Genomic DNA, 22570 nt, shown 5'->3' with positions numbered 1-22570 from the left:
ATGAGAATGACGATTACTATTTCGTTGGACGATAACACTAAGAAATTAAGTATGTATATGCATGCAGTCATTTTAATGACTTGGAATTTTAACAATTATTTAATACTACTAATAAAATAATTTTATGAGAATGACTATTACTATTTCGTTGGACGATAACACTAAGAAATTAAGTATGTATATGCATGTAGTCATTTTTATGACATAGAATTTTAATAATTATTTAATACTAATAAAATAATTTGATGCAAATGACTTACTATTTAGTTGGACGATAATACTAAGAAATTGAGTATCTATATGCATGTAGTCATTTTTATGACTTTGAATTTTAATAATTATTTAATACTACTAATAACATAAATTGATGTGAATACGTTTACTATTTCGTTGGACGATAACACTTAGAAATTAAGTATATATATACATGTAGCCGTTTGTATGACTTATAATTTAAATAATTTTTTAATACTAATAAATAATTTGATGCTAACTATTACTATTTCGTTGGATGATAACAATTAAAAATTAAATATATATACTTATATGTATATTTTTTACAATCTAGAACCTTAATGATTATTTAATAATAAAATAATTGAATGCGAATGAATATTTCATAGTATTAAGAAATTAAGTACTCCTATGACTATTAGATGTCAAATGTTTTTATATAATGCAAATTTGTAGAAAGTCAATTTATAATATGAGTTGACTTTTGATAATAATTTGATTGATGTATATTTAGATAAAAGATAGTAATTTGATATGAATTGCCTTTCCTTTTATGATTAATTGATATATATTTATTTATTCAATTATTATTTAATTCAAAATAAGGGTATGTTAGTCTATACAATAATTTGGTTTATGTCAAATTGACATAGGGGTATTATGTCTTGGAGACATTATGTCTCTAAATCATCACCCTTTTTAAAAATATAATCCTACGCATATTACGGTTGACACAGAAAAAAGCATTTTGAGTTAGCTGGCTTAATAAATTTCATTTAATTTGATAAATAAAATGATACTATTAAAATGCCAAAAAAAAACTTTGCAATATTCCTGTAACCGATGATAAAATTCTAACCAAGTAAAAACTCTTCCCAAAGGCAATAGAGGTCAACTTCGCTGTATCTTCTAACCATAATTCATAACTTCAAATCCCCAACTGACAAACCAAACCCTACAAAATGCAAAGCAAATAGTATTATGATAACAAATCAAATGAGCATTTAACTTCAAAACAAAATCAATAACTATAATTCATAACGCTTGCTCCAGATCGCTTCACACATTCCAAACAACTTTAAAACGCACATCCAACCTTATTTTTACTAAAGAGGGCAACCTTAATCCAGATATTAAGGATACAACTCCCAAAGAAGGAATCAATCGATATAGACAGGATGAACAACAAAGACCATCCCGAGTACTACTAATATAACATAATTACCATAAATTACTATGTATACTTTGTAACATAAAGAGAACCCAGGTTCCTTGCACCTTACTTGACAATAATCATCAGCAACAACATTTGAAGAGACGAACGACGTACATGCTTATATGCAACTGAAGAAGACAGCAATGAGAACAATCACAACTAGGCCTCAGAAAATTCTCTTAAGTAGCAATACATATACCGCCACCGACAAACACATCACCAGCATTAGCTGATCGCAGCACGCAGAAAACCAAAGCCAAACAACACGGCAGCAGCACTTCGTCTATACAGCCAGCATCCAAGGGGACAGAGACAAAGACCACCACCACCACCACCACCACCACCACCAGGTCACAAGTGGCGGAAAACCAAATACTAGACGCCACAGCAGCAGCACATCATGAATACAGCCAGCATCCAAGGGGACAGACAGGAGAAGTATCACACCGGAACCTCCACAATAAGCAACCAACCATCTACTGAATAGCTGATCTATTACAACCATGCTATAGCTTTAAACTAAAGACTACAGAAAGCCAAGTTCCTTCAACCATACAGATGGTTGATAGTGATAAGCCAACATACATCAATAATCATAAGCAATACTAGAGCCCCGCAACAGGGGAGCAAAGGTAACCAGATACGGAATATGTTAAACAATGAACAATAGAGGTTGAAGTGCAAATTGCAAAACATTATGCATATAGTTCGTTAACAGTTTGCTAATGTAACTAGTTATCATTTAATATAACTCTGTGATTAGATTTGACTGGTGATCACAAATTACTAACTATGTAGGATAGTGTTGTTAAAAATCATTGACAAATGTAAGGTTAACGTTTCCAGTTTGACGCACGTAAATTTCCATAGTTAAAAACTGCAGAAGCAAGGGAACGTGTATTACACGTCAATCTATCAGCCGTTGCGTGAGTTACTTGATTATTTCCTACATACCAAAGAACATTGCTAGTTACCAGAAAAATGCTAACAGTAAATTGTAATTAGAAAATACTAAACCAAGTAAAAGATACCAAATTCCTAGTTAATGATAAAATTGTTGCAGTATTAAGTTAAGAATTGAGAATGTTAAAGATTTCCAAGTGTAGTATGATGAGATATTGAAAAAAAATGCAAACTTGTACCTCTTGTTGTAGTGGATGCTCGGACGTTTATTGAAGCCTTGTTCCCGAAGTACACTCTCAAATATTGGAAATGATTTTATCCTGATCGAGCCCTTTTTTTTATAGCGACGCATTCAAGGCAACGAATTTGGCGTGAATGGACTACTATATTTATACTTTGTATGCGTGCATAATATGGGCAAGAAACGAGCAGGGAGAGTTCAGAGAGACTAGGACACCACACAGAGGGGAGAGCCGGGCAAATTCCCGTACCATCTCCCCTCAAAACCAAAAATGAAAACTTTTATTAACGGGCGACCTGCCATGCGAGCGCACCCATCATGGCAAAGGTCATGCAGACAACCAGATCTCACCTCACTTTTCACATATCACCTCACTTCACTCACTCATTTTTCATTTTTTTACAGTCTGATACCTCAACAATTAGCCGAGTCTACAGACAGAAAGAACGCATGAATAAACGACACAAAACAAATCACTTCCCTTGAGCCACTCGACCAGAGCCCCGTAGACCGACTAATTGATGGATAAAACTCAATGACTCCATACCGGTCAATATCCACGGTCTGATGATCGTGTCTTCACAAGATGCTTCGTGTTTCCAGATCCAGAAAAATTGTTTCCAATCAATTACGGAAAAGCGATTCTGCATAAATACAAGACAAATATATAAAAATACTTGGTTGATCAAAAATTCAAATCGAAATCCACCTCAAGAAAGAAAATCGTCAATTCAAAATTATCATCCAAAGAATCAACGAATCTGCCAAATAAATCGAATACGAACACACACGAAAATAGATCTACGATTTACCTTCAACGATCCGTCCAGCACGGTTGCAGATCCAGTCAAACCTCGTCGTTTCACAGCCGCAGCAGCGCATAAGAAACGCAAGTTTCACAACGGCAGCCAGGGTATAAACCCAGGGACAGAGCTATCAAATTGAGAAAAAATAGCAGGCATAATAAAACTCAGAAAAACCGTAACCACGACGAAGGTCGCCTCATGATCTAAATGAATCTGATGGAATAAACAAGAAAATAATCTGGCCTGCAGAAAGAGGACAGAAGCCAGCAGATCGAGGCAGCTTCGGAAATGAATGGATGCAAAGAAGAGATGAAACGATAAGGTGTATTTATTGTAGGCGGTTGACGATCCAACGGCTGGAAATGAGTGGGTGGGAGATATTTTGAACGGCTGGATGAGAGCAAACGGCGTCGTAATGTGGAATTTCAAGCAGCGTGGAATAATCGGACGGCTGTGCTTGCAGCTTGTAAAGCGGAAGGTTCGGGATAGATGTTGGTTGACGCAAACTATTATGCGGAAGACAGGTATGCAACGTGTTTCACAATATCAATAATATTTACATTTTGTCCCTCAGCTTTCGTGAAATCTGTGGTACTCCCTCCGTCCCATGTTATTTGCACGGTTACTTTTCTACTCGTCATAAACTCCTTACACTATTTATACTTTAAGTTAAAATTAATACATTTAATTAATATGTTAGATTAAGTTAAGAGCTCATTTTTTAAATGATGTCTCATTACACTTAAAATTCTAATTTAATTACACTAAAAAATCAATCACAAATTTACGACATAAAATTAAAAGTGCGAGTAATATGGGACGGGTGGAGTATAACCCAAGATAGTGTTGATCCAGTCAATATGGATAAGTTAGCTTGTGTTTTTATCTTGCTCTGTATAACTATTTATTTTCATGGAGTATAAATAACTATAATTTTCATCCATGTGGCATGTGATGTGTATTTTTAGAGCTTTAAAGTCAATGAAAGTTTGACACTCAAGTTTAAAATAATAATTCTAAAACTATAACTTAACTGTAAGAATACAGCTGTAGTTGTAATACTTAGGGTGTCGAACCACAAGGAGGCGTACTGTTATCTAATTCGAAAGCAAGTAATTTTGGAATTTTTGAGTTGAGAAACTAAATTGAAACAAAAACAAGTGAAGAAATAAAATGACTACACAAAATATAACCATGAGATTGAGAACATTGCTCATAATATGCTCCAGATGTGAATTAACTTAATGGACCAAATAACCTAAGGATTAAAGATTAATCTAATGAAAGTTGTAATAATCTCGTTCATTCTACTTACACTAAACATGTTCATAGATGCTTGAATTTAACATGACTGAACACTAAGATCAAATTCGTACTCATCGGATTATCACTTCTACAAACGCATAGTAAACTCTAATCCAACTTCTAATTTCCAACGTACATAATTCATTTACAAAATCAATTGAACATTCCTACGGAAGTGTGATCAATACCCAACAATTATTGCAACGACATGTAAATTAACTTATCCAAGATTCATATGTTGAACACGATACAAATCTCAAACTCTTTATCTACTTTTAGGCCTGTCAAATCGGGTATCCGGGGATACCCGATTCGAAAATTTCGGGTACCCGATCCCGAATTTCCTAAAATCTAGTACCCGATACCCGATCCGGTTTTAATTTCAGATACCCGGATACCCGACTCGGGTATCCAGTCCCAAATAATCCGGTATACAGTCCCTATTTCAATAGTCGGGTATCCAGTCCCAAATAATCCGGTATACAGTCCCGATTTCAATTTCTATTACTAGGAGAGCAGGGAAGAAGAGGGCGGCGGCGCTGGGAGAGGAGACGGGCCGCGGCTGGGCAGTAGAGGAGAGCTCGTTGTGGCCGCCGCTGGCAGAGATGAGGGCCGGCACTGGGAGAGGTGACGATGGCGGCGTTGGGAGAGGAGACGGTGCCGGCGGTGGGAGGCGCAAGTGAGAGAGTAGGAGATGGGAGGGAATCGTGTCTGTTGTAAGTCTGTGTAACTCAGTAACTACCATTAACCTTAATATTCAATTATTTAAACTTTAAAAATTAGAACTAATATATTAGCAATTAGAAATTATAATATAAAGCGGACGGTGGGTTATTCATAGTATTTGTGTTTGTAAATAAGTGAGAACGGGAACACTGTTGGGGTACAAACCCATCCCACATCGGATGAGGGAGGGAAGTTGGAAGGTGTATATAATTTCTGTCCAACCCCAATTAGTTTGAGGCCTTTTGGGAGTGACCCAAAAACAAATCCGTGCGGGCTTGACCCAAAGCGGACAATATCAAACTAATGTTGCAGTCGACGATCCTAACAAGTGGTATCAGAGCCCCACTGGGATCTGAGAAAAGAAAGCAGCAGCTTTAGAGTGAGTCACGAGAGAAAAAAAAATGAGTGAAGAGAAAAACTTTATGCAGCCCGCCATACCACGATTCGATGGTCATTACGATCATTGGAGCATGTTGATGGAAAACCTTTTGAGATCTAAAGGTTATTGGAGTCAAGTTGAGATTGGTTATGAAGAACCAAATGCAGGAGCATCGGTGAGTGATGCTGATCGGAAGAAACTGGAGGAATTGAGGACCACGGACCTCAAAGTAAAGAATTACCTGTTCCAGGCGATTGACAGGACAATTCTTGAGCAAATTCTGGAGAAAGGCACCTCGAAGCAGATATGGGATTCCATGAAAAAGAAATTCGAAGGAAATGCTAGGGTGAAGCGTGCAGCCCTACAAGCGCTGAGAAGAGACTTCGAGATTCTTGAGATGAAAGTAGGTGAAACCATCACCAACTATTTTGCACGGGTCATGATTGTTGCTAACCAGATGAGGAGTTATGGTGAGCAGATGAGCGAAAGCACCATCGTCGAGAAGATTCTTAGGACTTTGACCAAGAAATTCAACTATATAGTTGTCTCGATCGAAGAATCTAAGGATATTGATTCACTCACAATTGATGAACTGCAAAGTTCACTGATTGTGCATGAACAAAAGTTTCACCGGAGTCATGGAGAAGAGCAGGCACTCAAAGTAACACATGAAGAAAGGAATGGTGGGCGAGGTCGTGGGAGAGCTGTGTTCAGAGGAGGAAGAGGCAGAGGAAGAAGTTCCCAATTCTACAACAAAGCCACTGTTGAGTGTTACAAATGCCATCAGCTTGGACACTATCAATACGAGTGTCCAATGTTGCAAAAGCAGGCCAATTATGCGGAGATAAATGACACTGAAGAAATGCTTCTCATGGCGTATGTAGAGTTGCATAAAGCAAGTCGAAATGATGTATGGTTCCTCGACTCAGGTTGCAGCAATCATATGTGTGGAGATCGATCAATGTTTTGTGAGCTGGATGAAGATTTCAAGCAGATGGTTAATCTCGGAAACAATATGAAGATGAGTGTAGCTGGAAAGGGCTATGTGAGATTGTGTCTCAATGGTGTCACTCACATAATAAGTGGAGTGTTTTATGTGCCGGAGTTGAAGAACCATCTTCTAAGTGTTGGGCAGCTGCAGGAGAAAGGGTTAGCCATTCTAATTCAGTCAAATGAATGCAAAATATACCATCCATCAAGAGGTTTGATCATTCAAACCAAAATGACTGCAAATAGAATGTTTGTTTTGCTATCTGAAGTTACTAATAAGCAAATAAAAGAGGAAGTGTGTCTTCAAGCAACAACAAAAGATCTAGCTCAGTTATGGCATCGTAGATATGGTCATCTCAGCTATAAAAGCCTTAGTACTTTGCAGCTCAAAGAAATGGTGAGAGGTTTGCCTAAGTTCTCCGAGTCCAGTGATGTATGTACTGATTGCTTGAAGGGAAAACAACATTGAGACTCAATTCCCAAAAGGAGCACATGGAGAGCATCCCAGAAACTGGAACTTGTTCATGCTGACTTGTGCGGACCAATATCTTCGATCTCCAACAGCCACAAAAGGTATCTGAATAACAAGTGGTATCAGAGCCCAGGTGGCTATGAGTTGTGTCTGGATGAGCCCCGGTTAGGGTCGGGCCCTGAAGGACTCGGGTTAGAGTCGGGCCCAGGATGACCCAGGGGCCAGGGCTGGAACGACCCATGTTCGTGTCGGCTGCGTTCCCGATGTGGTCTCGGTTTGTGGGGAGGTTTGTTGGGGTACAAACCCATCCCACATCGGATGAGGGAGGGAAGTTGGAAGGTGTATATAATTCCTGTCCAAGCCCAATTAGTTTGAGGCCTTTTGGGAGTGACCCAAAAACAAATCCGTGCGGGCTTGACCCAAAGCGGACAATATCAAACTAATGTTGCAGTCGACGATCCTAACAAACACTATACTCCCTATACTCTTATAGATACAACATCCATTCTATAGGAGCATTTAGATTTAGAGATGTGGGGTGTAGATTTCATCAACTCGAGTTACATTGGACAATATTTTAGTTGCGTAGGAGGATAAACTTGTCATTTTCTAATAAGAACGCCTACTCTGAAATAGGAGCAGAGTTTAAGCGGTCATTCCATGCACGGTCAGTCTACTCACATTCAATTGCAATCTTTCAACTATCTCCCCAAATCATTCAACTCTCTCAGAAAACACTCACATATCGCCATTCATTCCAAAACCCTAGTTTCATCTCTCCCCTTTCCACAAAATTGGTGAGAAAAGATCACGAAATTGAGAACCGAGGTTGCATCTCTTCCTAGTAGCGACCATAGATTTATTACGCCGGCTACATTCGTCGATTTTCCCTTGGAGAGGTCAACTGCGCGTTAGTTTATTCTGAAATGGCTAAAAGCGTGGCATTTCCAAGCTCCTAGCGGTTTACACCAAAGAAACTTCTGGAAATGGTAAGTTACTGGTGTTTTGGGTTTCTTGTTCTTGTTCGAAAAATTTAGGTTTCTTGTTTTGGAAATTTAGGGTTTTTTTCTAAATTTTTTTTAAAAATATCTAATTTAGTGTTCATGGTCAATTTTGTTGAAATTTATTCCGTAAGGAGTGGGTTTCAACTGTTCATGATTGATAATTGTTCGCTTAATGATGTCTGGTAATTGCTTAATTGGAGTATTCGATTGGTACATTAGATTTGATGTCTGATACTTGCTTAATGTTGTATTCGATTTGCTTTATTGATTGATGTTTTGCTTAATTTCTGCGAAAATTTGATTTATTTGTTTGAGAATTTGCTTAATTTTGCAATTTTTATTGTGAAACTTTGCTTATTTTGTACGAAAGTTTGCTTATTTTGTGCTACATTATGCTTATTTTGGGCGAGCATTTGCTTTTGTTGTGCAAAAATTTGCTTAATTTGTTCAAGAATTTGCTTATGTGGTACGACAGGTTGCTTATTGTATCATGTAATGATATGCGCACAAAATTATTATGTATTCCTATGTTTAAAACTGCCGTGTAATGCGTTGCTTAATTTGTTGGATGTTTTGCATATTTTGTTTGAAGTTTGCTTAATTTGTCTTGTTAACCCAATAACTGAATTGGTTCTATAAGAGCATCTCCAATAGAAATAGCTCAATCATAGCCTAATTATAGCGTAACCATAAACTCCTTCTGCCACATCGGCAGCACTAAAAACTCCTCATGCCACATCATCAGGACAAGCAACTGGACAAGCAATAGCTCAGCCATAGTCTAGCCACAATAAACAAAATTATAAAAACAAATAATTAACAATCACACAAAATACGGAATTAAATTTACGACACAGATACGGGAAAACTCAATAATAATATTGAAATTTTAAAAAGTACATTAATTAAAAAAATTACATTAATCTAAAAAAAACTCCTCCGCCACACACGAGCCCCCCGCCTCCGCCTCACTCCTCGCCGTCGTCGTCGTCGCCACCACCGTTGTCGCCGCTATCCGGGACCCCCAAATCTGCGGCATCTGAGCCCGCGTCTGAGCCCCCCACCTGTGCCGCGGTGGGATTTAAATCGGCCCGCATACTCACGAGCATTGCGTGAAGAAAACTCTTCTCCTCAGGGTCAGTTGTCGCTCTCCATTCAGCTAAGATCTTGTACATCTGAGCTCGCGTTTGTTGACGTGCGAAGAAGAGGAGCTCGGCTGTCGACCCGCCAACAGGGGGGATGCCGACTGGACATCTGAGCTCGAGGAGGTCGTGGGAACCGCCGCTGCTGCCGCCGCTGTAATCACCGGTATAGTTCAGGCGCTGCTTCTTCGGCCAGCTAGCATCGACACCTGCCCGAAACTTCTCGGAGTCCATCAGCACCTCATAGCAGTTCCAGTAGATGAACTCCTTGTAAAGCCCGGGCACGGGGAAGGCTTTCTCATCTATCCTCCTGCAGTCCTCGTCAGTTTGGCCACTGGTCTGCATTCGGAGGACGTTGGTGTACAAGCCCGAAAATCGGGAGACCCCAGCCCGGATTCGGTCTCACCCCTTCCGGCACTCCTCCTCGTCAGTTTGATGATCCTTTGATTGTTCGAGGCGAGGGGATCATCGCAAACACTCACCCACGCCTTGGACAACGCGACGTTCTTCGCGTCCGTCCACTTCCTCCGTGCCAGGCTGTCGTCACCAGCCGGCTGCGCCGACTCGCCGACCACCCTCTTCCCCTTCTTCTTCTTTGGTGCACCCCGACCCCGCCCTACTCTCCCCGTTTGAACGAGAGTGTCCGCATCCTCGAGATCTATCCCCAACTCCTCTAAGGAGAAAGTATCACACCCAATGCATCCCGGGTGCCCACCCCGGCATCATCTGCATCCCGGGTTGCATCCCCGGTACCCCCTGCCATCCCGGCATACCACCCCTGGATGTCATCCCGGGCATCATCTGTTTCCAAGGGTACATGTTGTAGTACCCGGCCATCGGACTCCATCCACCTCCCACGGGTACCGTAGGAGTTTGAGACTCTCTCGTCCCTGGAGTAGGCTCGTTGTTGTGCTCCATTTCGCATTGTTTCTCTTGTACAGAAATTAAGATAGAGAGAATACTCGTTAAAATAAGTGGTGCAAATGAAAATGACGTGCAAATCACGTATATATAGTGTTTCGAAAATTAAATAATAAAAAAAATTCTGTTGGCCGATCGGGAGCCTGCAATGGCGGCCAGTCGATCGGGGAGCGCATCGGCCAGCGCTCGGGAATCGGCGTACGCTCGCCGTTTTTCTCGTCGCCGCCATTGTGGATGCTCTAAGGAGGTTTCTTAACTTTGTTCAATAGTATTCAATAGGTGCGTTTATCCTTTCTAAAGTTTCCGTGGAAAAATTCCTCTACCGGCGCAGTCAACTCCATTTGTTAGAACAGCTTCCATTGAGTCTCTGCACCTATCCCTTAGGAAATGTCGAATCAAACCATTTGCCCTTATTTCAACAAAAGAAGCACGAGCTTCTTGACTAGAAGAACTCTTTTGTCTTGGTCCCAATTCAATACTAAACAAGTCCGAACTAATTGAATATTTGTATCAAAAATTCCTCGGATCAAGTAAAGGCTTTGGGTTTTCAACAAGCTACTGCTACATCCATTTAAGGATCCCGTAAAAACTTCTTTCGAGCAATGGGCCGGGTATGCTTATTGTCTTCGATAGCCTGGTTGTTGTCTTGGAAGGTGATACGATTATTATTATTATTATTATTATTATTATTATTATTTAGTTAGTTAATTATAGATTGACATATCTTTTTCATATCTTTTGTCTTGCTCATTAAGTTAGTATCCACTATTATAAATAGTGGACATTGTTCTTTAGTTCATCAATTCAAGAAATATCAATTATCCTTCTATTTTATTTTCTCTTATTCTCTTTCCTTTCAAAGTGCAAAACGCACAAAACCCTAATTTTGACGCCGGATTGATCGACGGGCAAAAGCTCCCGCGACGTTCGACGCAAAATCTACGAGTTAAGGAACTTCATCCTTAACAATTGGTGCTTTCATCGTGATCTCTTCCCCCGAATCGTTGTCTACATGTCGTACAGCTACACCGGATATCAACTCCGGCAGGCGGATTACCACCCATGGCAGCCCGTATCTCAACCCCTGCTCCATCCGAACAGAGCGTTAGATCAACAACCATCATATCCATATCCACAGGATGGGAGACTCCACCCACAACACCATCCCTACCAAGCCCGTCAACCCACTTCCTGGGACCCGCCATGGCTGCGCCAGAAAACTGCGTATCAGCAACCGTCTTCCTACGAGTCAGATTTGTACTCGCCACCACCGCCCTCTTGTTGGGACCCGCCAAGGTTGTGCACGCAGCATGGATACTCTCAGCCTTATCAACCGCCTCAGCAGCCACACCACACCGCGCTCAGACAACCCACTAGCTGGGATCCACCTGCCTACTGGGAGACACCGGGACAACGCCCCTTCCACGAGGTCTCGGCATACGATCATCCGCTGCCCCCCAACCATAACTCAGGATGGAATCAGCCCGCGCCACAGCCACCTTGTCCAGCCACCACCACGGCACATCCGACTCTCGCACAACTTCAACAATTGTTGGAAGCGTGCTACAGGATGGAGTCTCGCCTTGTTGCAGCCGACCGACGCATCGACAACATGCTTCCTCCAGAGCTGCCTGAACCTGCGCAGCCCTACGGCTCTCAAATTTTTAGGTTTGGGGACCTCGTTCAGCACCTTCCTCCATCAGGAAATAGCAAGGCTTCGCCGGGGCCGTCGGATTTAGTCCCCTACGACTCATTGACTCCGCCGCAGCAGTCGAGTACAACACCACCACCCTTTGCGTTGCTTCCCGATACTGCCCTCGAGCCGCCGTATGCTCTGTCCAAGACTTCAGTTGGGAATGTTCTAGAGTGCAATAAGAAAGAGATTGTGATTCTTGACTGTGATCGAGTCGAGGAAGGATTTGATGATTCTTCGGAGAAGATTCTACATTCTTCTTCTCGTTTTAGTGGAGTTGAAAAGGTTGAGAAGATAGAGAAGTCCAGTTTGGATTCCGCACGCAAAGAGAAACCGGTTCACGGTTGCATCGAGATTCAGTGCGCGCGACAATTGAATGCTTCTCGATTCAAGATTCCCCAAGTCCAGATTGGTTTGGGTAGTTCCATTGTGGACAACGCATCGCTGAAATTATTGAGTGATTCATCTCATGTCAGGGTTGTCGCAAGTATGAATCATCGATCAACATCTCTCGACGCCGATGCCCGGTTGATTCCTCCGCAAAATGACACTCTATGCTTGAGCATTCATGGACGCATTGATACAGGGAGACGCTCAACTATTCAGTGTATGTTTGACCCAGGAGGATTCCTCGACACTCATCGTTGCTTCATGGTGCCCACCTTGAGGACAAGGTGGATTTCAACCGTGGGGGAGTTGATACGATTATTATTATTATTATTATTATTATTATTATTATTATTTAGTTAGTTAATTATAGATTGACATATCTTTTTCATATCTTTTGTCTTGCTCATTAAGTTAGTATTCACTATTATAAATAGTGGACATTGTTCTTTAGTTCATCAATTCAAGAAATATCAATTATCCTTCTATTTTATTTTCTCTTATTCTCTTTCCTTTCAAAGTGCAAAACGCACAAAACCCTAATTTTGACGCCGGATTGATCGACGGGCAAAAGCTCCCGCGACGTTCGACGCAAAATCTACGAGTTAAGGAACTTCATCCTTAACAGAAGGATTGCGTACTTTGATGTTTAATACACTTCAACCTTCAGGTAAGAAGCGGCGGAAGCACGGAATCACTTAGGCCGAGGCAACAAATGAATCCAAGAGTGAAAACGTGCAACAGAGAGTAAAGCCAATAGATTCACTACATTTTAGGAATTGTCATGCTTGATTTTCTGGTCTGATTGCATACCTCTATCGCATATTCCAAACACTAGTAATAAAGCTCAATACCTCTATCGCATATTCCATACACTAGTAATACGTACACAACAATAATTCTTCAACGACAAAATTTCAAAAGTATGTCCTCTTTCAACACGGTCTACTGACAACGATGGACAAACAATATCCAAAAAGAACATTAATTGAACATCATCAAAAACTCGCCTTTGAATGAATTGGCCATTTCCATTAACGCTAATCTTTGATTGAAAATGAATGAAATTGTTTCGATAATATATGATATCAAAAGCTATGGTTCTGTAAATATATGTGAGGTTGATTACAGAGATTGTAGTGATGGAGTACGTACTAACCAAGCCCAACAGCAGTAAAGCCCATCAGCCTAAGGCCCAAGAAAGAGTTCAGTTCGGCATGACTAAAGAGTTCAGTTCGGCACAACCAAAGAGTTCGGCCCCAGCCTACAGCTCGGTGAAAGCCAACCAATCAAACTCTGCACTCAGGTCGGCATCAAGCTCTACTCTCAGATCGGCAAAAGCTGCTCGGCAATAATTCAGCAGTTCGGTCTCAGTATTCGACCGAACTGGGAGATAGTGGACTCATGCAGAACCTCCACGACCTCCACTACACCCACGATCTATTTAGTGGTGTCAAGCAGTCATTAACTCATGCAGGATAGTGGACCCATGCAAGATCGCCACGCTCTCCACGACATCCACTACCTAGTAAATAGCTGCATGCCACGATCTTGGTCCTTTGTATAAATAGAACCTAGATCAGATAGATAGGGTGAGCTTCTAGACATTCTCTCGATCTCTAGAGATAGAATACAAAATAGCAAGTCTGTATTGTAAGCTGTAGAAAACAGATCAAGCAATACAACTCTGCCCTCTTTTCTTCCCGTGGACGTAGATTTACCTCAGTAAATCGAACCACGTAAATTCTCTGTGTCGTGATCTGCATTTTCCTGCATTCATCACTATCCGAAGTAGAGCCGCCAGACTGCTGGAGCGGATTCGTAGATGGAGCTTCAAACAAGATGGGAAGTGGAGCTGGTATTTTACTCGTCGCTCCCGACGGACACGAGGTAACCTACTCACTTCGGTTCCTATTCCCCACTACTAATAATGAAGCCGAGTACGAAGCCCTCCTGGCCGGACTCCAGTTAGCGCAAAGTCTGCTCGTCAAATCTCTCAAAGTCCATTGTGATTCACAAGTCATAGTAAATCACATGTTGGGAACAAGTGAAGCCCGTGACGAGAGAATGAAGAAGTATTTGGACAAAGCGCAAAGCATCAGCCGAAGTTTCTCCTATTTTCGGATAATCCGCGTTCCCAGAGCGGAAAATAGCTGATGCGAAGCATATTTCTTATATTTTTCCCCCTAAACTACACACTTTCCATGTACTTGTCACTCATCAAAGTGTATTTGTAGGGAAGTTTAGGAGAGTGAAAGCTGGAAGTTCGCAGGTGAAATGGGCAAAGCATGAGAACGCCCGGTCGGGCGATTCTGAGCTTCAAAACGCCCGGTCGGGCGTTACGCATAAGGATTCCAGAAAGTTCGCCCGGTCGGGCGGTTAGTGACGACACAAAACGCCCGGTCGGGCGTTTCACCGCGATACCCCTAGAAGCCTTTCGCCCGGTCGGGCGTTTCGTTCGTTAAATTCGCCCGGTCGGGCGTATTTGCCGAGTAACTTCTAAATGGCAGTTATTTCAGAAAAGGAGGGGATAAGTTAGAGGAAAGAAGAGGAGAAAGGTGACGAATTTGACAGAGAAAAAAAGACAGAACGGAGAAGAATGAAGAAGAGAAGAGAAGGAGGAAAATCTACCCGACACTCCGACGATTCGACTCCACCATCCAATTCTACTCCGAAAGAGCATGCCTTCTACGGTTTTAATCAGTGAATTTATCATGTATCAAGGCTAGGCTCATTTGTTGCTCCAAGTTGTGAATTAGACTCGTTAGAATGCTTCTACACTTTTGAACTCATGTTTGATATCATTGATTGTGTTTAATGCGTAATTCTATTACTTTAGAGGCATCTTTTGTGATAGATATCTAATCCTTGTTTATTGTCTCTTTAACATGGACATGGATGGATTAATCAATTGTTATGCTATCAAATTAAAATTGTTCAGAGGATAATTTGATAGTGGATTAGGTAAGCTCGTATAGTAGATGATGTTAGATTCCCGCGCTTCCGCAGGAGTTGAATGCCTTCGAAAATTAATTCATGGAACAAGTGTTCAGCTGACTGTGAATTATACGTCGCAAACATGTTCAGTGCAAGCGATTAGGTTGATAAGTTAATCCCAATTTTGTGTGTGATAAATGTGTAGAATGATTCGAGTCTAAGGAGCAACTTGGAGTGACCTGTTTTTCTCGTGTTTAAAATCCTTGCGTAGTTAGTTTGTTAACTTAGTGTCATTAATCATCAAAACCAAAAATCGAACCTTTTTATGCTTTGTTTAGTGTTAAGTTTTAATAATCATTCCCTTCCCTGTGGATCGACACCTAAAATACTACACACGAAGCTGTATTCTTGCAGTTAGTGATAATATTTGGGTAATTAATTTGAACTTGCGTGCGAAATTGATCTGTTTTACAAACCAGTATTATCCACATCAAGTTTTGGCGCCGTTGCCGGGGAAGGCAATCGATTATTTAGCTTATAGTTTTTGTTTGTTTTTATTTTGTTTGATTTTTCTTTTTGAGTTTTTTAGGTACATTGTTCGTGTTCTACGGTGTGATAGCCATCTACCACGTCCGGACTTGAAGACGAAGGAGTGTATTATTTTAGGTAATTTTTACCTAACTCTTAGTTTAGTTTTAGGTAGTTTTGTTTGCACTCTAGCACACACTTTTTATAGTACTTACCCCGAAGTTGTCGAGAGGTCTCGCTTTCGGTAATAGGAAATATTTTGTGCTTGTGCTTGGTGTATTTTCTGTTGTGTAGGTATTAAAAAAAAAACAAAAAAAAAAGAGGTGAATGCACACGAGATCTCAGGGTACACCACCTTTCGGATTACTCTGTTATCAAAGAAGGAAAGGGTCAGGAAGTTCAGCCGGGTTTGAAATTCAACAGGATTCGCCGAGTCCAATCAGAGATAACCCATTATTTGAGAATAGTGACAGTGATCTAGAAGCTGAATCAATGGCTGAGAACAATGAGATTCCACCACCCGCGGTGAGGTTTGGTGACACTCTCAGGTCGGGAGTCGACTTTCTAGGAGAATTCGCCTACGCGAATGACAACGTGAACATTCCTCCTCATTACATTAGCTTGGTGAACGGGGGAAATCTCTTCCATGGGCGAGACGATGAGGATCCAACGAGCCACCTCAACGCGTTCTACGAATTGACGAACTCTCATCGACCCCCGAATGTGGACCATCATCAGATTAAGAGGGCCTTATTCCCTTTCTCACTGAGGGATAAAGCACGGGCGTGGTATGATTCTATTCCGGGATACAACATAGCCACATTCCAAGAGTTGAAGATGTTGTTCCTCTTGGAATATAACTCTCCGATGAAGATCGAGAAGTTGAGAGAGGAGATCACTACCTTCCGACAGAAATATGATGAGTCTTTTGCGGAAGCGTGGAAGAGGTTCACTGAATTGCTTAGGAAATGCCCGAGCCATGGTCTTGCTCCAGGGCATGAGCTACTCAAGTTCTACAAGGGACTCAACAGTGAAGGCACGGGGTTGGTGACTGCAGGCTCGAATGGAAATCTGGACGACTTAACTCACGAGGAAGTGAGAGCTCTGTTCCAAAGGTTGGCAAACAACCAAAGGAATTGGCATAATCCGAGAAGAGCGGCAGATAAGATGGGAGACACGTTCGGTGCTACCAAGGAGACGGAGAAAATCACTGCAATTGAGGCTCAGTTGGCGGAGATAAGCACTCAGATGTGCACGATGACGAAGGCGATAAAATCCTTCCAACTGACTCCTCAACCCATGGCTGTTTTGAAGTGTGGGTTGTGCCAAGGCGGACATCACATGGATCAATGTCCGAATCTTGAAGGTCAGCCAATAGAGGATGTGAACTATATTGGTAACAATCAGCAAGGGTTCAACCAAGGAAACCAGTACGGTAATCAGCAGAACTGGAGGCCTCAACAAGTGAACTGGAATCAGTCCGGTACTAGCAACCCTTCGGGTTCACAATGGCGTACCAATACTCCACCTCCGGGTTTTGAGAAGAAGCCTTCTATGGATGAACAACTGGGACAAATCCTATCTCTTATGACTAAGACTCAAAAGGAGAATGACTACTTCAAAGAAAAGACCGTGGAAAAGTTTGGGCAGTTAGAAGCTACAATGAGGAATCTTGAGACTCAAATTGGGCAGATTGCTACAGCATCTCACACAAGAATTCCTAATGTTATCCCGAGTGATACAGTGCCCAATCCTAAAGGTGTTGAACAGTGCAAGGCAGTTAAGTTAAGAAGTGGAAAGGATCTTGAGTCTCCAATCATGCTAGATGCACAAAATGGCTCGAACATCTTGCACGCAGGGGCGGACGAGAGGATTGAGTGGGCTACTACCGAAGCTAGGGAAGGTCAACAAGAAAAAGAAGAGTCAACCATGAGTGATATCCACAAGAAGAATCCACTAAGTCCGGCAATGGACCCGAAGTGTCCATTTAATTTTCCAGATTTTATCCCGCCACCACCTTTCCCAGTCGAGAATAAGAAGAAGGGTAGGAAAATAATTCAAGAGAAAGGACTCGATTGGATGATGAACATTATCAGGAAAGTTAATGTAGATGTGTCCCTGGTGGATTTGTTCCTACACTTTCCTAAATTCTCCAAGTTTTTTAAAGATCTTATTGCGAAAAAGGAGAAGATACAAGACGATGGCGTGGTGATATTGAGCGCATTTTGCTCACAATTTGTGAAGGGAAAGATGCCGGCAAAGAGAAGAGACCCGGGAAGCTGTGTGATCCCATGTGAGATGGGAGATAAAAAGTTCCCAAAGTGCCTACTTGATCAAGGCTCGGGAATATCATTGATGGCTCTGAAAACCGCACGGTCAATCGGTCTAGAAGCGAGGATTGAACCAATCGACATTGACCTACAATTGGCGGATCATTCAATTGTGAAACCGAAAGGTATCATCGAGGATGTCTTGGTGAAGGTTGATAGATTTGTACTCCCGGTTGACTTCATTGTCCTAGAGATGGAAGAGGACAAGGATATGCCTATCCTCTTTGGTAGGCCATTTTTAGCAACCGGTGATGTTGTGATAGAGACCAAGACAAATACGGTCATGTTTCGAGTAGATGGAGAGAATGTGGTGATCAAGCAAGAGAAGGCGGGGAAGCGCCTATTGGAGCCTGGATAGAAGGGAAAAGGATGAAGAAGGTCGAGCCAACGACTATAAACAAAGGCGCTGATTGGGAGGCAACCCAAGTTTTTTATCTTTCTTTTATCTTTTGGTTTCATATGTTGGAGGTTTTGTTTGCTCAATTCTTTCCTCCAACATTTATTTTGAATTGAGTGTTTCTTTTTGTAGTTTTTGTTCTTTTTGTAGGAGCAACTGGGAGTTAGGATTGGAGCTTAGGAGGAAGCACACCTGCAAAGGATTTTTACACCCACCCTCCCACCCGAACGCACTATGGACGTCATGCCAAGTTTGGGGGAGTTTCCTTTCCCTTTACTTTATTTGTCTTTTTTGCATGCATTGAGGACAATGACGCATTCAAGTTTGGGGGGGTTATGAATGATTTGTGATGTTTGTTTTTGGGTGTTTTGCTTGATAAAGATGTTTTGAATCTATGTAGTTGACGGGTGCATGCTTTATCTTCGGCTTTCTGGTTGGGAAATCTTGCTTAATTTTACTTGAACTTTGAAGCCTAGGATGAATAGAATGGGTGCATGGATCTTTGTGAAAAAGCATGTCGTGATAACATCCGATTTCTTGAGTTGAGGAGAGTATGAAAATCGCATGACTTGTGGAAATTATGTTGGATTGATTTGCTTTATCGAGTGAAGTGCTTGCGTTCGTTTGTGTTAACGATATGGGAGGACAAGGCACTAGGATGAACTCCATGGCCAAATGATCACATGCCTAGTCCATCAAATGATCCCCTAGAAGCCACCTTGAGCTTAATTTCTTATTCTTTGTGTAAACACTTAGCCAAACACTTAGCCACTGAAATAAGCCTAATTTTAGCCTCATCGAAAGACCTTGCTACTATTTGGGTGCTAAATACTAGTTTGAGCTTGGTGGTTGAATGTTGAGTGTTGGGTGGTGTATTGCAAAAGTGTAGACATTTCTAGACTTGATAGAAGGTGAAAAGAATGAAGTTCTAAGAAAAAAAAAAAACAAGAAAAAGAAAAAGACGACCTCCAAATTCACAAAAGTCGAGGTCTTTACAAAAACAAAAAAAAAAAAAAGGAATAAGTTGATGAAATAAAGATAGAGCTTCTATGTTTGTTTGTGTAATCTCGTCTGGAATAGATCTCAAGTTTGGGGGAGTGTGGGTTTGGTTGTAATTTTTCGTTGGTTAATCTTTGGAAGGAAGTTGTAGGAGGGAAGATTTTGGCACTCAAATGTGTAGCCTTTGAGCTCACTATCCATACTTATCCTACCTCGTCCCTAGCCCCATTACAACCTTGAAATAAGACCTTGGACCTTATCGTTGATGCTTGTGGATGTTGTGTAAAGAACTTGGTAGAGTTAAAGAGGTTCGATTTGAAATCTGTGAGTCTATGTGGTTAGTAGTGCTTGATGAGTCGATGATGACGGTTTGAGTTGTTTGATCGTATGCTCGGACTTACTTTGAAGTGCACCTTAACTTGACGTTCTAGGGGGATGAGTGATTGTTCTTGAGAGTGGGAAATCTTGATTGGAAATGTTGGGGGTTTAGATTTTGTCACTCACGTCCCTACATGATTCTTTGTGATGAAAATCTTTGCGGGTTAGATTTGGTTGAGTCTTGGTGCTGAAAATGTATCTTGCTCGGGGCGAGCAAGAGCTTAAGTTTGGGGGTATTTGATGCGAAGCATATTTCTTATATTTTTCCCCCTAAACTACACACTTTCCATGTACTTGTCACTCATCAAAGTGTATTTGTAGGGAAGTTTAGGAGAGTGAAAGCTGGAAGTTCGCAGGTGAAATGGGCAAAGCATGAGAACGCCCGGTCGGGCGATTCTGAGCTTCAAAACGCCCGGTCGGGCGTTACGCATAAGGATTCCAGAAAGTTCGCCCGGTCGGGCGGTTAGTGACGACACAAAACGCCCGGTCGGGCGTTTCACCGCGATACCCCTAGAAGCCTTTCGCCCGGTCGGGCGTTTCGTTCGTTAAATTCGCCCGGTCGGGCGTATTTGCCGAGTAACTTCTAAATGGCAGTTATTTCAGAAAAGGAGGGGATAAGTTAGAGGAAAGAAGAGGAGAAAGGTGACAAATTTGACAGAGAAAAAAAGACAGAACGGAGAAGAAGGAAGAAGAGAAGAGAAGGAGGAAAATCTACCCGACACTCCGACGATTCGACTCCACCATCCAATTCTACTCCGAAAGAGCATGCCTTCTACGGTTTTAATCAGTGAATTTATCATGTATCAAGGCTAGGCTCATTTGTTGCTCCAAGTTGTGAATTAGACTCGTTAGAATGCTTCTACACTTTTGAACTCATGTTTGATATCATTGATTGTGTTTAATGCGTAATTCTATTACTTTAGAGGCATCTTTTGTGATAGATATCTAATCCTTGTTTATTGTCTCTTTAACATGGACATGGATGGATTAATCAATTGTTATGCTATCAAATTAAAATTGTTCAGAGGATAATTTGATAGTGGATTAGGTAAGCTCGTATAGTAGATGATGTTAGATTCCCGCGCTTCCGCAGGAGTTGAATGCCTTCGAAAATTAATTCATGGAACAAGTGTTCAGCTGACTGTGAATTATACGTCGCAAACATGTTCAGTGCAAGCGATTAGGTTGATAAGTTAATCCCAATTTTGTGTGTGATAAATGTGTAGAATGATTCGAGTCTAAGGAGCAACTTGGAGTGACCTGTTTTTCTCGTGTTTAAAATCCTTGCGTAGTTAGTTTGTTAACTTAGTGTCATTAATCATCAAAACCAAAAATCGAACCTTTTTATGCTTTGTTTAGTGTTAAGTTTTAATAATCATTCCCTTCCCTGTGGATCGACACCTAAAATACTACACACGAAGCTGTATTCTTGCAGTTAGTGATAATATTTGGGTAATTAATTTGAACTTGCGTGCGAAATTGATCTGTTTTACAAACCAGTATTATCCACATCAATAGCCGAGCAGATACCTTAAGTAAGTTGGCCTCAGATCCGAGCTCAAAGGCGGAAGAATTAATGCATCGAAGCATTGATGAAGCCGAGGTACATTCAGTATCCAGCTCGCCGAACTGGATGACGCCGATCTTGCTGTATCTGGATCAAGGACAATTACCCGAGGATAAGAGAGAAGCTCGGAAGATCACGTGCCGAGCACTTCGGTACGAACTTCATGAAGGAGTCCTCTTTAGAAAGTCTTACCTCCAGCCGTTATTGCGGTGCGTAGGACCAGAAGAGACGGACTACATCCTCAGAGAAGTTCATGAAGGATCGTGCGGCAGCCACATCGGAGCTAGAGCTTTAGCTAAAAAAGTTCTAAGATGGGGATATTATTGGCCAACCTTGGTACAAGAAGCAATGCAGCTCGTCAAGACATGCCCGAAGTGCCAAATCCATGCAAATATCCCAAGGATGCCGCAGACCGATCTATCCACTATGCAAAGCCCTTGGCCTTTCATGCAATGGGGCATAGACATAGTGGGACCACTTCCTCAAGCTCCTCGGCAAATGAAATTCCTAATCGTTGCCGTGGACTACTTTACGAAGTGGGTGGAAGCTGAACCATTAGCTACGATAACGAGCTCGAAGGCATTGGATTTCGTCTGGAAGAACATAGTGTGCCGATTTGGCATACCCCACATCCTCATCTCGGATAACGGGACTCAGTTCACCGACAAGACGTTCAAGAATTGGTGCCAAGAGCTGAATATTCAACAGCGGTTCACTTCGGTCTCTCATCCACAAGCAAACGGACAAACGGAGGTAACAAATCGTATCCTGGTGAAAGGGTTAAAAGCTCGGTTAGAACAAGCCAAAGGACAATGGGTAGAAAATCTCCCTCAAGTCCTATGGTCCTACCGAACTACACCCACAACCTCCAATGGTGAAACTCCGTACAGTCTGGTGTACGGCACTGAAGCCGTAATTCCGGTGGAGATCGGCGTACCCAGTCCCCGAACTCTAAATTTCTCCTCAGAAATGAATGACGACGGACTGAGAGCCGAGCTAGATCTTACCGAAGAAA

At 41.7% G+C, this 22570-nt stretch overlaps 1 protein-coding gene, 1 long non-coding RNA gene and 1 other non-coding gene across 5 annotated transcripts; 1 reads left to right on the top strand and 2 right to left on the bottom strand.

Moving 5' to 3' along the window:
• Positions 1 to 980: 980 nt before the first annotated feature.
• LOC121755357 lies at positions 981 to 3892 on the bottom strand. Of its 3 annotated transcripts, none has more exons than XR_006040689.1 (3): positions 3407 to 3713; positions 1518 to 3238; positions 981 to 1189 (listed from the first exon to the last, which is right to left on the bottom strand). It is a non-coding gene; the product is annotated as an uncharacterized LOC121755357 (long non-coding RNA). The 3 variants fall into 3 exon arrangements; XR_006040688.1 differs by having other exon boundaries at positions 1565 to 3238; XR_006040687.1 differs by lacking the exon at positions 981 to 1189 and having other exon boundaries at positions 1238 to 3238; positions 3407 to 3892.
• Positions 3893 to 16211: 12319 nt separating this feature from the next.
• On the top strand, positions 16212 to 18572 carry LOC121754754. The gene has a single exon (XM_042150062.1). It carries the CDS (start codon positions 16212 to 16214, stop codon positions 18570 to 18572), a length of 2361 nt encoding a protein of 786 aa, XP_042005996.1.
• Positions 16764 to 16870, bottom strand: LOC121756642. The gene has a single exon (XR_006041021.1). It is a non-coding gene; the product is annotated as a small nucleolar RNA R71 (small nucleolar RNA).
• Positions 18573 to 22570: the final 3998 nt, after the last annotated feature.

The sequence above is a fragment of the Salvia splendens genome, chromosome 11 (genome assembly GCF_004379255.2).
Source record: "Salvia splendens isolate huo1 chromosome 11, SspV2, whole genome shotgun sequence".
Classification (NCBI taxonomy): Eukaryota; Viridiplantae; Streptophyta; class Magnoliopsida; order Lamiales; family Lamiaceae; genus Salvia; species Salvia splendens.
The sequence above is the reverse complement of the archived record's forward strand: the minus strand, read 5'-3'. Positions and strand labels throughout refer to the sequence as shown.